Source organism: Anomalospiza imberbis, chromosome 2, assembly GCF_031753505.1.
Source record: "Anomalospiza imberbis isolate Cuckoo-Finch-1a 21T00152 chromosome 2, ASM3175350v1, whole genome shotgun sequence".
In the NCBI taxonomy this organism is placed as follows: domain Eukaryota; kingdom Metazoa; phylum Chordata; class Aves; order Passeriformes; family Viduidae; genus Anomalospiza; species Anomalospiza imberbis.
The window spans coordinates 117078648-117095196 of NC_089682.1; the positions used below are offsets into that span (position 1 = coordinate 117078648).

General features: G+C 46.1%; 1 protein-coding gene and 2 long non-coding RNA genes across 4 annotated transcripts in view; 2 read left to right on the forward strand and 1 right to left on the reverse strand.

The window, feature by feature from the left end:
• The first annotated feature begins 151 nt into the window (after window positions 1-151).
• Window positions 152-8752, forward strand: LOC137469735 (uncharacterized). Its single transcript, XR_010996665.1, has 3 exons — window positions 152-663; window positions 4735-4834; window positions 8469-8752. It is a non-coding gene; the product is annotated as an uncharacterized lncRNA (long non-coding RNA).
• On the forward strand, window positions 1565-3269 carry LOC137467398 (uncharacterized). Its single transcript, XR_010995505.1, has 2 exons — window positions 1565-2377; window positions 2593-3269. It is a non-coding gene; the product is annotated as an uncharacterized lncRNA (long non-coding RNA).
• Window positions 8753-10193: 1441 nt separating the features above from the next.
• Window positions 10194-16549, reverse strand: part of URB1 (URB1 ribosome biogenesis homolog) — a 44490-nt gene continuing 38134 nt past the window's right edge. Inside the window, exons 32-39 of one of the 2 annotated variants that reach the window (XM_068182763.1) lie at window positions 16415-16526; window positions 16003-16109; window positions 15306-15449; window positions 14567-14676; window positions 13767-13943; window positions 13190-13431; window positions 11582-12181; window positions 10194-10983 (exon numbers count right to left, since the gene is read on the reverse strand). In XM_068182763.1, the coding sequence (XP_068038864.1) occupies window positions 10772-10983; window positions 11582-12181; window positions 13190-13431; window positions 13767-13943; window positions 14567-14676; window positions 15306-15449; window positions 16003-16109; window positions 16415-16526 (1704 nt within the window). In that variant the 3' untranslated portion in view covers window positions 10194-10771. The remainder of the gene's footprint in view (window positions 10984-11581; window positions 12182-13189; window positions 13432-13766; window positions 13944-14566; window positions 14677-15305; window positions 15450-16002; window positions 16110-16414; window positions 16527-16549) is intronic. The other variant, XM_068182764.1, reaches the window with a different exon arrangement.

Sequence of the window (16549 nt, forward strand, 5' to 3'; positions counted from 1 at the left end):
CTCGGCTCCTGTCCCTGGTCACAGGCAGCAGAGACCGGAGCTGCGTCTCGGGAGGAGCTGCAGCCTCTGGTGAGCTCTGACCTCGGTCTCCTCCAGGCTGAAGAGGCCAAGTGCCCTCAGCCACTCCTGGTGTGGCCCCTCCAGACCCCAGCCCTTTCCATCCAGATACATTCAGGAATGTTTTTCAGCCCGGCTGTGCTCAGGAGCTCCCAGGAAAAGTGCACTGCTCTGAGGGAAGGGTTTGTGATCCAGCTGGCACTTGTCCACCCTGTCCCTGGGTTACAGGGCACGCATCTCAGTTTAAAACTTCTGAGGAATAACACGAGTGTCCAGCAAGAGGCGAGGATTGCATTTTCAGCGCTGCTCTTACATCTCTGCCATACATTAACACTCATTGCCACTAGATGTTTTCAGTCCCAAGGCAGTCCTTGAGCTGCGGGACCCCAGAGTGATTGGCACAGGCATCAGTTGTGCAATTCTCTTTCTGAGGGCGCTGAAGTACTATGAAGCAAAGTAGTGGGTCGGAGTTCTGAGCTGGCTTAAAAGGCACCACTGACATGGCTAACAGAACAAACTCCTCTGAGTATTTCTGGTCTTACGAATATTACTGGGATTACATAGATCCAATTCCAGTAGATGGAAGCAAGCTGAAGGTTAATAAATGTAAGTATTGTGGAGTAGTAGGTGCTAATCTAGCACAGGGAAAATGCTGCGTACCTTGTCTCACTGACCTGGTTTTATTTCCTTGCAACAGAGTCCATGCCAGTATCTGGTTTGTGTGAATGGGTGTTTGCCTTCAGGCTGGATAATTACTAACAAACACTGGGCTTTACCTTACAGTTTTTGAAGCTATAAGACTGCTGACACTAATTCTTGTTTACAAGGACAGATTTTTTTTGAGTCATTTGCTAAGGGGAAATTTGATGACTTGCAAATCTGTAGTGTGGGGTGCTAGTTACCCGTGTGCTACTGTCACCAAAGTTCTCTGAAAGAGCAGAGGTTTTCATAAAAATACTGTGTTTTCATCTTGGGACAAGGCTGACATTCCAACTGGTAAACATTCAGACTTTTAGTAAAGGAAATGTGTGTTTCCACTAGCCAGGAACAATAAGCTGCAAACATATTCTTTGACCTTTTTTCCTTTGATTTAGGTGCTGCTGAACTAATAAAGTAATAGTATCCATTACTGTGCAAATGCTTTGCTGCTGTGGAAACTGATTCAGCTGGGCTTTGCAGCTTATTTCCAAAAGATATGAAGTTGCATTCCCCCATCTCACCTTGCCATAGCTCGTTCCATTTCACACCTGGCTTTGCACAGTGAAACAGCAGTGTCTTTTTATGGCTACTTGTAGTGGCAAATAATTTTGGTTTTTCTAATGTAACCGCACTGGTTAGGTTTTGCTAAGATAAAATGACAAGCTGCGTCACAGCGGATTAACCGAGGGTGATGGATGGACTGGCAAAGACTGAGGGAGAGCAGGTAGGGTGTGGTGGAGTCACTTGGGCTGCAGGCAGTGCTTTCCCTTGATTTCTGTCAAGCCTCTGCCTGTGGTTTTATCCTCAGTTAATTAACAAACTTACGGGCTTTACTCATTGCTCTTTAGTTTACTGAAGATGGCTGCAACTGTTCAGATGTGGATTCAGAGACTAAATTGTTTTCCCCAAGGTTGTTACAGTAAAATTATTATATATTCCAGGAAAATGTGATGGCCTTTCAGAATATCTTCATGTCTCTCTCACTAACAATGCAAGAAACTGCCTTTCTGATGGTGAAGGTTGAATTCTGTGTTAGGAACATCTTGTCCACTTGCTTGGACAGCAGTAGGAAAAAGGAGCAGAAACTTACTCTGCACCACCTCTAGAAAAGTTTTTCTGTGCATTCAGATCAGCCGAGGGTTTATTGCCTCCAAACTTAGAGCACCACACCTTAAAGAAAGTGGTGTGATTGTCCACATCCTTCCATAGAGAATATCTTGCTCTCTAATGTTGTAGAGCAACATTTGGTGCTGCTAGGACCAGGCAAATTATGAGCAGCTCCTCTGATTCTCTTAAAGTTAGGGCAGATGATTACCCCCAAAATCCACTAGGGAAACCCCAAACTGCTTAGCTAAGCTAGATCTAAGTCTCTGGCATGTGGCTGGCATAGCAAAACCCAAAAATCAGGAATAAACCTTTCCCCTGTTTTCTCCTTAATAACATTTTTCTACCATTTGGATCACCTGGTGCATAACAGAGGTGGCATTTGTGTTGTAGCACTTCCCTCCCTGGCAATTGATAGGGTATTTTTCTTCAGCTGCCTGTTTTCTTGAAATTTTTAGAAACTGCTTCTGAGACAAGATGCTCGCCCTCTGTTAAATTTAATTTAAATTTGTTGACAGTTTTGTGGAGGAAATTACCCCATATGTGGTTAAGAGTCATCTCATCAACCTTATTTCCATTAAAAAGCAGGGTAAACTGATCTCATACTGACTTTTTAGTCCCATTTGTTCTGACCCCCCCCTCCTCCCACCCCTGAAAGAAGTTGAGAAGTCTGCCACCTTTCAGGCATTTTTCTACTCTAAGAAGATGAAAACAGACATTTTTCCATGTCAGCAGCCTAGGAGGAATAGAGAGTGCATCCTCTTGGGACTATTATTCTTCCTTCTCCAAATACCAGTGAGAGAACAGTGGGTTACAAATTCTAATGAAAACACCAAGGGAAACAATTCCCAACAGCTGGCTGGGATTTTTCATTGTTTTGAGTAAAGGTACCAGTCAAGCAATGAATAAACTTTGTCTGTATTTGCATTATATTTACATTCTTATACCCCAAGAAGCTGCTGCTGGGATTACTTGCTTCATGTGCTCAGGGCCATTGCTGGGGCCGCCCCAGGGAATTGTACAGTTCCTTAATCCTGCAATGGGACTGCAGTTCCCTCATTCAGTTTTGCCAGCTAGGGTTTTTTTAATTTTTTTTTTTTAATGTGAAACAGAGACCTGCATCTCTGCACTTCTTTTCCTCTGTTATGTGGCTGATCCCTGAAACTTTTTAAGACTGAATTTGTCTCATAAAAATGAATCTAAACCCAGATGAAAAGCCGTGGTCTTGCTTTCTTTTTGTAATGTTGTGCATCTCTCTCAATTTTGTATGAAAATAATGAAAAATCTTAATTGGCCCATGATCTAATAGGCTATTTATAAGCATGCACACACATATGCACACAATGTGATGCTAAAATTTAGCAATAGGAAAGCTTTTTATAGATTGGTAAAATATGAAAATACATTATTCTAGTTAAAGAACAAAAAAAACCCACCAAACAAAAAACAAACAAAGCAAGCAAGCAAGCAAGCAAACAAACAAAAACCAACTAAGAATTTAAATTCAGTTGCAGAATTTAATCCCAGGAAATTTTGGTTCAAGCTCCACCTGAGCCCTGGAGGCAATTTATTTAGTTTCAGTGAATTCCATGACATCTATTATAACTGTTTTTAAAAGATAAAGCCAAAATAGCTCTGACAGGGAATTCTATAAATCCAAACTCGTAATTTCTGTCCTAGTGGTGTGGAACACTTCAAAACTTTGGGCTTTTCAAAATGTCCCTGGGCAAAGGAAGAATAAAATAAGCTGCCCCTCCCCACAGATATTTCTCAGGAGCCCAGCCTAAACTCTGGTTTCTGATAAGGGTACAGCTGGGCCAGCTCTAGTTTTGGGTTTAAGAGGAGCTGGGCTAATTCCCTTAATCTCTTTGTGGCTTTGATGCCAACACATACTGAACTTTTTCACAAAGAAGCACTCAATCAAACATACTGGACCTGTTTCAAAGAACACAATGTTTTCTGTACTTTCAGAGGGAAGATTTATTTTATCTTGGTCAATATTTGTCTCTGCAGTCAGTGACCCTTCTTTTTCCACCTCACCTAAAGTGAGCCACCGGCTGTGAATCCAGGGCAGAGCACCCAAACTTCCCAAGGCCACCACCACCACCACAGTGACCCCAGGAAGGAGCGTTTTTGAAACAGTGGCCAAAGGTGCTGTGGGGGCGGGAGCGGATCTGTCCCCTCCCTCAGTGAGCCCAAGGCTCAGGCAATAAAATTGGCACAGCACTGAAGCCTTCATGAAAGAGCAGCTCCCTTTGCTCCCCTAGCCACCTCACACTCCCGCCAAACCAGCTGTGGACACACTTGGGCACTGCCAACCCTCTTGTTCCTGAAATAAACCATTTGCTCCTGGCAAAGCAGGCAACATCTTGCACTCTTTCATGGTGGTTGCCGGGGCACTGCAGCTGAACAGGGCAAGGGGCACATTCTCTTCCACTGCACTGATGTGCTGGGAGGGTCATGGGCACTTTGCAACAAACTCCCCTTGCTATTTCTCTTGGTATAAAATGCTCTCAAGGCTGGAATTCCCTCCCTGAGGGCCTCTCCTTAAAGATCCTGCAGGATTAGGCAGTAACCACTCAGGCTTCCTGCTCTGTGGTTGTGTAAAAGGAACCACATTCGAATATCTGCACAGGTCTAGACACCAGAACACTCTCTGGAGTCTTTTCCCAGCCCCTCCCTCATCCCCGCTGCCACACACTGTCAGGAGGCTCCCAAGACCTTTAACAAATTGGCACTTAGAGTCCTCTCTCTGAAAGGAGAAACAGCATGAATCAAACAGCACACCTTTACTAGAGATGATAAACCATCTTGCTGTGTTTTATTTCTGCCATGCAAAGTGCGTGTGACAGAATTACACTGCTGTGTCCACAGACTCCATCGTCATTGCCTTTTGGGTCGGCCTTGCTGCGTTCGTGACATTTCTTTTCCTTATTCTGCTGTGTATGTCCTGCTCGGGATCAACGCCAGCAAAGTAAGTATAACCAGAGATGAAGTAAGTAGATACTGGTGTGAAAAATAACCTGTACAAAACATTCACTGCCTCCAGTGATCCAGCAATGACACATAACGTTTATAACTGCACAGAGGGGAAACTTTTTCTGTCAGTATTTGGTCGAAGTGTCTCTTGACCCGCTGCTCCTCCTTATCTGATCAGAAAATTCAGCTCAGCAGGCTGGGCAGAAATTCAGGATTAGGTCACAAACAAGCAGAGGGAAACAGCAGTCAAAAGGAGCACTTATTATTCTCATTTATTGGCACCCTATGGCCTCTGGCATGCTCACAAAAGGTAACAAAAACAATAAAAAAAGGGCAGTTTACCCAAATAAACCACAAAGTAGGAGGCAGACTAACAACACAACAGACATGGAAATGGATGTGAATTTGCAGGGTAACAGAGCCATGTTACCAAAAGTTTACTGTTCCTAAAAAACAGGCAGAAGTCTGTGTACATGAAAATCTGAGTGCTTGCAAGACTTAAACAAAGTGTTAAAGTTTTTTTCACTTTTTCATCATGTTACTGAACAAAATACTTGGCTAAAAAATACACATATTTATCCCTCATGTATTCAATTTTGGCCATCAAAGGAGCCATTGTGAACAAGGCAAGTCTAGATATGTTTTCTGGAGTGCCCAGAAATCATTAATGAAAAACAGCATTCAATGAGATTTGTTTAGGTTTTGAAACCATCCTATGTTATCATTTTTCTAGGCTTGAAACATACTGTGAGAAAACAATTTTAGGACTGTAGAAACTATTAAACCCAGTCACACACAAAACTTGTCCTTTTTGGTTGAGTTCTGTTTGTTTTTTAAGCCCCACTTCAATTCCACTGTTCCCAGTTGAAGCACTGAGACCCAGTGAAGCGCTTGAAAGAAGCCACTAGTGTAAACTTGCACCCCCCTGCCCTGTTGTCCTCTCTGCTGTGTCACCCACTCAGTGCCCTTGGCATGACAATCATCCAATATCTCTATGGAAACCTCACGTCTCTTTTCTTACGATAATCCCAATACACTCACCTAACAAACGCATGCTCGTGTCACTGGTCAAGGCTGGAGAACTTTTACTTTCTTCATTTCTCTGCTCATCCATCTCTGTCAAGCCCAGGGACATGCAGGACCCCTGTGCTCTCCCAGCTCACCCACATCCTGGTGAGAGGAGGCAGCTTCTCTGGGCACCCTGTGCCAGGACCTGTCCACTCTCACAGCCAGGAATTCCTTCCCAATATCCCATCCTTCCCTGCCCTCTGGCAGTGGGAAGCCTTTCCCCTTGTCCTTTCCCTCCATCCCTTATCCCCAGTCCCCCTCCAGCTCTCCTGGAGCCCCTTTAGGCCCTGGAGGGGGATCTGAGCTCTCCCTGGAGCCCTCTCCTCTCCAGGTGAGCACCCCCAGCTCTCCCAGCCTGGCCCCAGAGCAGAGGAGCTCTACCCTTCAGAGCACCTCCATGGCCTCCTCTGCACTTGATCCAACAGCTCCACATACTGCTTGTGCTGGAGCCCAGGGCTGGGGCAGCTCTGCAGGTGGGGTCTCACCCGAGTGGGGGCGAGAGGCAGAATCCCCTCCACCCCCACTCTTTTGATGCAGTGTTGATGCAATTTTGGCTGTGCATGACACCCACCTCTTTCCCCAGTGTGTAACTCCAAGGGTTAACTCTCCTGGCAAGGGCCCTTTGCTCTCCAGAGCAGAGTCCCTTGTTCTTACCTGCACATCTGCACACAAACCAGGCACTGCCAGTGTCTTCTGAAAGGCCAGTGCAACAGCTCTTTACTTAGGCCACAGTGGAATCCTTAGACACTGAGAGGTCCTGGACATGAATCCATGATCTGACTGCAGCACATCTTCTCTGCAATACCGAATGATTTGGTGCCAGTTTTGGTGGGTGAGTTCGGGAGAGTGGGGAAGGCTGATGCCTGTACAAGCCCTGCACTGAAATATCCATGTCCCAGTCCCTTTTGTCAGCACTGCACTATCCCACAGAAATAAGACAAAAGGTCTGGAGGACGGCACCACTGATTTCAAACCCATCTGCCTGCCAAGGCAGCTGATGATCACACTGCTGGGATGGAGAGCATTAACACTGGCTTCAATTATGTGTATTAACATCCAAAATGATACAGAAAAATAAGGGTTTGTGGCCAGAGATGGTTCCTGGCCAAGGCTGGAACTTCACACAGTAGACAGGGAGAGCTCCTTCCAGGTGTTCTATGCATTTCACTGGAGGCTGTGTGTTCCTGATAGCCATGCACAACACAATTCTTCTGGCTATCACCTTCCTGCCAGACAGTGTAATGTTGGAGACCCAAGTTGGACACCCAGAGTTGGAAGATCTGCATGTCTCATCCCTCATCCCTGTTTCTTGCTCCTCGGAGAGGCTCAATCCAGGGCCCCGGGGCTCCCTGCTGGTTCCAGACAGATTTCTTACCATAAGGAACTCCATTCAGTATTTGGATGTAGTGCATGAGCATTCTCATAGTAAATTACAGATGTGCAGCTGCCTTCATCCTTCCAATCACACTTCCCTCAGAAAATGGTATCAGACATTGTCACTGCACTTGTCTTTGCCCAAACCCACAGAGTCTGGAATTAGCTTCCCTGTCCTTTGTCTTTTTCAGTTGTGTATTATCTCAGCTTTAGTTCTGTGATTTTGCCTGGGCCGAGGTCAGTCACAGCACTGCCTAAGAGTGACCTGCCCTGACCAGGTGGGTCTCTTTGGGTACTGGGGCACTGGAACTCTTCCAGCCTCCTCTCTGCTGTTCCAGGGGTGCTTAACAGCTAACAGAGCTGGCCAGAGCTCTCCTCAGACAGTCCCCATGTCCCTGGGATGCAAGTTCACCAGCTGATGTTAAAATATGGATAGCTGGCTGGTGGTATTTGGCTGCTTGATAGACAGTAAAGAAAACATTCTCTTTTATTAATAATTATTTTTTTGTCTTGGTTCTGTCAAACAAAGAGGAATGACATCTTGAATACACCTGCAGCATAGCAAAGGAAATTCCAAACCTGCCTGCCTGTGCTGGGCCTGCTGCTGAGACTTTGGGGGTTTGTTTCTGCTTTTTGAATTACTCAGCTCAGCTTGGTTCGGCTTCCTGGGGGCGGTGCCGCCTCATGTTCAATGCATGCAGCTCGTTGCTCTCCTGCTGCTGCGTCCCACTGTCAGGAAAATTAATCCACAAACACCAGAGGTCTATGTCCAAAAGGAGATACAGGAGTCCTGTAACTTTATTTGAATAAAGGGAGAGGCCATGGGCACTTCCCATGGGGTCTCTCAAGTTGCTGGAGGACGCAGAATCCTTTTTATCCTAATTTCTTGGACGCATTTCCCTCTCTCTTCCCCATTGGCTGAGGTACTTGAGAGGTACAGACTTCCCAAATCGCCTAATACAGACTGCCTTCTGATGTGCATCCCCCCTTTCTTCTTTGTGTCTGTGTTTTCTTCAAGTCCAGGAATTCAGCATGGGTTTGGGTAAGCAACAGTCTCTGTCAATTAGTGGAATTTCTCTGGAATTTACAGTTCCTTTCATTACTTCTTCCACCTGTCAGTTTCTGGGTTTGTCTACCAGCAGACCCACAGTTTGTTGGTAAAGACACCTCCTTCTCATTCCTTTCAGCACAACTACGAACGGGAGTGCGGGGTCGGGCCGGAGCTCATTAGGCAGTGACTGCACTCGCGCTAATTAATGGTCACGAGAGCACCCAGGGCAGATGCTGGTGCAAGGATGGAGTGCTTTCCAGCGGAATGTGTTGGAATCACTGTGCAATCCCAGTGGTTTGAAGTTTGGGAATGCTGTGGGACATGCTCAAGGTGTCAGTAATGTTTTTTAAAAGAAAGCCACCGAGGAGTGGTGGAAGAGAACAATAAATAATATTGCCTACTCACTGTCAGTGTCTTTGCCTTTTGTGATGCCGGCCAGCTCCACAGGGGTAAATTAACTTCAGGAGGAGCTTTTGCTGCTGTTCTTGCTTGTGTGTTGGAATTCAGCAGAAAACTTGTAATTTTACACACCAGGAAATACAAGTTCAGCAGAATTTCAGTTTGGCTGAGCTCGTCTAGGTTTGGCTGGGCTGAAAACGGCTCAATTCGACTGAGTTCATCTCAGTTCGGCTGAACTCGTTCAGTTCGGTACGATGGGATTCACCTCGGTTTGGCATATCTTGGCTAGATTCAGCAGAAGTCAGTCAGACTCAGCTGAACTTGGTATCACTTGTTGCGTTTGGCACAGCTCGGCTCGGTTTGGCTCCGAGGTGCAGACTGGGCTGAAGGAGGTGCCACGTGGGAAAGCAGCACTGCCTCACGTTAAACACGCGCAGCTCGGTGTTCTCCTGCTGCTGCGTCCCACAGGCGGCCTGGCCATCACACGGATACGAACAGGAGCACGCGGCTGGGCGGGAGCTCATTAGGCAGTGACTGCACTCACGCTAATTAATGCTCAAGAGAGCAGGAGGCTGGGTTCGGCGGAGTTCGGTTTGGTTCGGCTGGGCTCATAAAATTCGGTTTGGTTCGCTGCGGTTCAGCCAAACTCAAAAGGTTCGGCTGATCTTGGCTGTGTTCAGCTGAACATGGCTACGTTCGGTTCTGTTCAGTTAAACTCGGTTCAGTTCAGCTTTTCGCCTAAACTCGCCTCGGTTCGGAAAATCTCGGCCAGATTCGTCTCTTGGGCTACACCCGGCTCCTCCCGGCTACACTCAGTTATTCGCTGCCTCTCAGCTATTAACAGCTATTATTGGCTACACCCGGCTACATTCGGCCATTCGCCAGAGCTCGGCTCGGCCCGGCTCAGCTAGATTCGGCTCACAGATTTCCTCAGGCCAGCTCATTCTACATGTCACAAATTGTTGCCTCTAAAAGGCGTGTGGGTCTTTAAAGAAATAAAATTTTAACTCAACTCTCGGGACAGACCTGATGGCTCCTTTAGGACAAGAATATTTACATGTAGAAGCAACTCCCTCATTTGCATCTCATTTTTATTTAACTCCTCCAAAATTCCATACATATCACAAGGAATGTGCAGTTCTGGTTTTCCCCTGTACACTATTTGTTCAAAGGACCTGGGTGCAGCACACAGTCGTGATTCAATCCAATAAATACTGGTTCACATTTCAAAGGTTCTCGCTCTGGCACTGCGTGTTTGCAGATCTGCACTGGCATGCTCAACTACCCTCGTGGCCCCATTCCAGAACAATGTACCAGATTTCCCAGAGAGTTCCCAATAAAACTCAGGTACAATCACTGAGCAGAAAATCCTCTGGGCTTTAGTTCCATCTCTCACCTGTTCCAAGCGGAGGGAAGATGGGTTTTTGTTGCACATCGCATCAGAAGCGATATGGATCAGGGCTTTTTATTTTTTTAATTAAAAAAGGGGTAATAAAAATAAACCAGGTCTGATATAAATGTCTTTAAAAGCCATTAAAGTTTTTTAAACCCAAGAAGATCGTCCAAATTCCTGAGTCCAGTCTTCTATTCATACTGGTTTTGGTATCATGAAACCATCCAGGCTCTCCAAGAAACATTAAAACATGGTGACTAAACCTCTGTCTCCTGGTTCTTTGCACTTACACCCCAGTGTAGGAAGCTCTGCAGCCTCTTTTTCCTGTCCCATATTAGAGAGAGGATGGATATTAAGGGCACACACACGTACAAACAGTCTTTCTGGTTCTTCAAAAAGATAAAAATGCCTGTAATAAAAATTACATAAGTAATATTGTCTCTCAAACTGTTCAAGAAAAGGGAAAATGGAGCTTTAATGTCTCACTGAGAGATGCTGAATAAAATCTTCCCCCTGAGTTTGCACCCAGTAATAAAATACTGATTTTTTTGGACCAAACAAGGTAGGTCTATATGAGAACAGCTCAGGAGGCTTTCACGGCTCACAGTGATGAGGACGGAGCAGAGAAGAAGGTTCAAGGTGAAGTGTTAGTCCCCTGAATTAATGCCCTGATGTAGCCAAATTTTTTTGCAAAGAGACATAACAGTTTCTTCCCTTTGTCTCTGAGTGTCTGAATCATCCTGTAATTCATAATCTGCACTAGTGCAGATCAATCTGACATGGCTAAGTAACATATCCGGTTCCTGTGCTCCAAGCCACATGTCTCCAATGTAAATGGAAGTCAGGAATACAGAAACAGCTGTGGAAAAAAGATGAGAGAAAAATCAGAACAGATAATCTTCCATTTCCCCACAGGATTACCAAGACAAGCTGCTTGGTACCTCCAGGACTATGTTTTACAAGAGTTCCCTAAGTCTTTTCCTAGCTGGAAAATCTGCAGTGGCTTTGCCCATGCAAAGCCAACAATCCTACTCACAAGAAGGAACAAACCAGTTTCCTGTTAAATGAAGCAGTTGGAAATCTGACCAGTCAGATGTTCTCACTGACCAGCAATAGGGATCAGCATCCAGGCCCACGTGGAGTTGGTTATTTTGCAGACTATTCTCCCTCTTGGAATTATATTTCTTTTACACATTTTACTCCATTTTAGTCCCTGAAAGGGAAGTTTCTTAGAGGGAGTGTTAGTGATGGAGTGTCAGAAAACCTCACAGTGTGACCACGCTCTGTGCTGCCCACCCCAGCCCCCATCCCACCAAAATACACAGATTCTGCTTTGGGAAGCCATGAGCCTGGGTGGATATGGGAGAGCTGATTTAATGGATTAAAAAAGCCATGGAATTTCCTAGTTTTTTCCACCACTGCCTTGTAACATGAGTGATAAGAACAAGACAAATCACCTGTCTTGTCCGCATCCTCTTCCACCGTTGCTGATAGGCACAGAGATTTCACAAGCTCGTGGAAGGTGCTGGACAGGCCCTGCTCCTCCATGAGCTGCAGCATGATGGAACTGAGCCCACCGAGCTGCCTGGAGAGCCCAGCTGAGGTGCTGCTGGCCTGGCAGAGCCGGGTGTAAAGCTTGAAGAGGCTGTTCCTCAGTGTCTCATCCCTGAGCATCTCTTGCACGGCCGCTGGGTGTGGTAGGACGCAGTTCCGCAGCCACCTCAGCACTGGTGACACGTCCTGCTCCCCGAGGGGGCTCTGCCCAGCCAGGGACCTCACCAGCCACTTAGTGACAAGATGAATGGATGCACAGGTGACAGCCACTGCCTCACCCCCAGGTTCACCGGCTCTGAGGGCCTCCCCTCCCTGTGTGGAGGGTGGTGCTGGGAAAACAGGGTCCCAATGGGCAAGTATGGAATTCAGGTGTTCTCTGCATTTCTCCAGCTCAGACACTTCCATGTCTGCAGCAGTGTCATCTTCTTCCACCTCGTTCTTTTTCCAAGTGTGACGATACACATGAGGTGAGGCTTGAGGTTTGTTCTTGTCTTTCATATTTTCTGTAAGAAGATAACCACCATCAAAACAAACATCAGAGACTCCAAAGGATTTTCCTAGAACAAAATTGTGCAAGCAAGGTGCTCTCCTGTGTTGATTCAGTCGTTAAAATGGCAAGTACCAGCCTCCTTTAGCAGCCTCACGGAGCCTGCACTGCTCAAAGGGGCTCTGGGAGCTCCCAGGGACTCCAGGCTGGAACCCTGTTCCAAACTGGATCGTCCAGCCTGAGGACGGGAAAAGCTCCTGAAGCCTGGAGCAACACAACCCACACATGCATTAAGTTACAGGCATCACTCCAAAAACCCTCTTCATGTCTTTCTGAGGAATTTTAAAGGGTGAAAAAATGGTAGAAAAGCTATATCTTTTACAGAATCCCTTAAATACATGCTACTTTCCTTACTGATACAGAACATTTAAACAAACCAACAGAAGCTTTAATGTGCACCAAAAGCAGCTGCTGCTGCAGGAAACCAGAGTTGTTTTAAGACCTCCTACTCCCAAGTTCCTTGCACTTTTTGTTCACAAAGAGAATAAGAGAAGTCACACAAGTCCTGGGTTTTTTTCCTTTCTTTAGAACTGGTGACAACAAGAGACACCAACTATTAACTTCCACTTGCTTTACTTATTTATTGTTTTTACTTACACATCTCTTTCAGATCCCCATTCACAGCTTTGAGCACAAAGCCTCGAGGCACTGCTTCCTCTCTTAAGATTTCATTAAAAATACCCTTTTTCAAAGCCTGACTCAAGATTTGCCATTATATTTCATTTTAAAGCTCTTTCCCTTTATAAACTGTGTTTCTCCAAAGCTTCCAAATTGTGTTAAAGTTCAAAATTACCACAAGGAAGATCTGAAAAATGCCTTTCCATTTCCTTTCCTCCTCCCTCAAGGTACATCAAGTCTGACAGAAGGTATTAGTACTACTTCCAGAGAAGTTTGCCTTATTTGAACTGCTGGTCTGTAACAGCTACAACAAAACACGCCTTCCTTGAAGTATTTCAGCACTTACTGAGCAAATCTTTGTTTCGGTACTTCTGAGCCAGGGCCTGCAGGTCCTCCTGCAGCTGCAGGTCTTTGCTGACAAGGCTCCACTTGTGCAGCAGCAGCAGCAGCTCCCTGCTGGAGAGGACGCTGTCGTTGACTGTGAAACGCCTCATCTCCCTAAAAGCCTCCACAACAACAGCACGGTATTCCAGCACAGAGCTGAGGGTGCTGAAGAACTCACTCAGCTTGGCCAGCTCTACGTTAGTCCTGTCAAAGGAAAACACAACTGCTATGCATGCAAATTCATCGCTACAGCTCTTAATCCCTACTGTCAGAATGGCCAGGAATCAGGGACGAAGGACTTGACAGAAACTGCGCATCACATTTTACTTTACTCCCCGTGTATTCAAACACCTCCTGTCAAAGAAATCTCATCCAAATTCACTACTCAACACACTAAGTGAAGGTGAAAAAAGCCATCCATCTAGCAGAGATGATGCTCTCCTGATGCTTTCCAGAGAAGAAAGCCTCCTGGCCTTAATACAGTCCAAACTGGACAGAGGATGAAATGCAAACCAACTAAAACAAAACAAAGGACTTACCGAATGTGTTTGATTAACGTGACCAAAACACACAGAAATTCATTTATAAGCTGAATAGGAAGAAGTTTCCTGTTCTCCTGGGATTGATTCTTGTTTTCTCTCTTGTCTCCTAAATTTGTAAGCCATAGAGTATGGAGTAATGAAATAATTTTATTTATCACCTTGTTCTCCAGAAACCTGAAAAACAAAACAAAACAAAACCAAAAAAAACAAAAACCAAAGAACAAACAAAAAAAAAAAAAAAAGAAAAAGAAAAAAAGAAAACCACATTTGAAAGGCAGATCCTCACCAGCAGCTGGTCCATCTCCTACAGGGGACCATATTCTAGTGCACTTTTGGTGCACTTGCCTGAACTTGGCGTGGCACTCTGTGTTTGCAGAAGAGATTTTTTTTGTGAGGGAGAGGCAAGGGGAGGAGAAATAATGTTCTAGACAGCTCAAATCCATTACTGTGCCACTTCCTGTGCAGCAGGTCCTGTGACAGGATGGGAACTGAGGGTGCTTGAAATTTAAAAGGTAAAGACACCAGCACAAGGTGTCACTTTGCTTTTTAAGGAAGTGGTTTCCAAGTCACAAAGCTTCCCCCCCGCCCCATCATCCCCTCCTCCTACCACAACCTGAAAGCGTCTTGATTCTGTTTTCAAAACCACAAGGGACACCTCAGCGTTCAGCAAGTTCTGCCAGGGCAGCCCTTGGTGCCCCCGCCTCCCTGCCTGTCACCCTTGCTTTCATCCTCAGCCACGTCATTCTTCCACCGGGGACAGGAAATTGTTCCCATTTCTCCTGTCCTCCTCTGGTTACCTTTTCTCTAAGCTGTGCAGGACCCACGAGAGGAGGCTGTGATCCTGTATCAGCTCATAGGCAGCTCTGGGGACACGGGCAGCACTCTGTAATATCTCCAGAATGCGACTCTGAAACAGAAAATGCAGCGTGTTCTTTTACAGCCAAGACCTAATTCTCTAACTTAAAATGAGCAATTTGGCTGATATCTGATCAACGCCCCAGGTAAAACGAACACCACTTGTTCTCAGCAAGTCCAGAGAAGGAAAGACATTCTCCCTTCAAAGCTTCACACCACAGGTGCTGCGCTGACAAGAAGTATTCAAGTAGCAAGACAATTTTCTCCTTTGCCCAAGGTTTTGGTACTTGAAATACCCAGGGTGGGTGCTCCCAAACCTGAGAGCTCCTGGCCCGTGAGTTTCCCTCCTGCTGAAGCACCGTTCAGGTAACAAATGTGCTGGCTGGGGAATAGAGACCCCAAAAAGAAAAGGCCTCGACTGCAGGAGCAAAACCACGGCACCCACGTGAGGCTCCTCGATGGCAGGAAGCTGTTCCAGTTTCAGGGCATAAGGATGGGACTGGTTTAGACACAAGCAACTCTTTCCCCCTCCCCACATACACCTAACCGGCAAGGAACAGATTTTCAAGAGGACCAAGGCAGAATCGGCTGTTCCTTTCTCTGTGGTACTTGAGATCTTGAAGCCCCACAAGCTTGTTGTGGTTTGGGGGTAGTTGGGAACTGCTCTTTTTGAACTCTTACCTGGGAGCCCTCGTCACACAAAGGACTGCTGAAAAAGGAAAGAATGACCTGGAAAATCCTCTGGTAGTCATAAAGCTCATAGCAGTGTTTGTCACGCAGCCCTTCCCCAAGAAACCTGAGCATCCACTCACGCTCTGTTTTGTACTGGAAGCCACAAAGAAAAATACCACCGTCAGACATTCAGACATTTCCAAAGAATACCAGCTCCTAAGAGCAACAAAACCCCGGTTCCCTCTGACTGCCAGCTCAGGGCTTCCCCGAGCTGGTTCTGGACTTCTGCATTTCCATTCCTATCAAATTTAATCGCTGACGTCCCGTGGGAACAGTCAGTCTGCAGCCCAAACATGCAGTGGAAATGGAGTTTTAGAAGTTGCTGTTTCTAAAACACTTCCGTTGAACTCAAAGTTACTAATCTGAACTCAAAGTTACTAATCTGAACTCAAAGAGGAATTGCAGCTAGCCGGGGCAGAACAGTCTTTGCTTGTGCTCACAGAGCATACACAGCACAGCTCGTTGCGCCTTAGTACGGAGAAAGCAACAAAAACCCCAGAGAAATGACATTTTTAATTGCAATATGAAATGCAAGAAAGACACTTCTAATTAACTGCCTATGGGAGAATGAGGTTTCATTGTATTTTTATGGCTGTTTTTAATACATTTCTGAAGAATTCCTGGATACCTAAAATGGGACTCTTACCTCAAAATCAAAACTGTAGAAAAGCTGGAAAAAACCCGGTACCTTCCTCAGGTCCAAATACTGGTGTGACAGAAGGAATCTGTTTATCTTTATGTACATGTGCTCCTCTGTAAAGAGAAAAAGCTGGCACCGTGGAGGAGGACAGTGCTCCCAGTCCACAAGCACGGGCGACAATTTGTGGAAGCTGCAGCGAGCGTGCAGGGCTCCAAGCTGGGAGAGCAGCCCAGCAAGTGCAGAAGAGGCTCTTTGCTCTGAGACTCATGCCGATCGCTGCCCACCCTCCCCCTTCTCGTGCCCAGGACGAAAAGCTCAGTCAAGAGTGCACGAGCACAGAGCAGGCGAGGAGATGATCAACACTCCCCAAGGCTCTGTTTTTCACCCCAGCAGCGACACACGCAGCAAGTCTCAGTACCTGGCTTCAGGATCTGCTGTGCCACACGAGCAATGTAGAGGGTCAGGGAGAAAGTGAACCTGAGGTTCGGCTGCTTGATTCCGTTCTGCACAGCATCCAAGAGATACAGCAACTGCAAGAGCCCAGGGAGAGAAG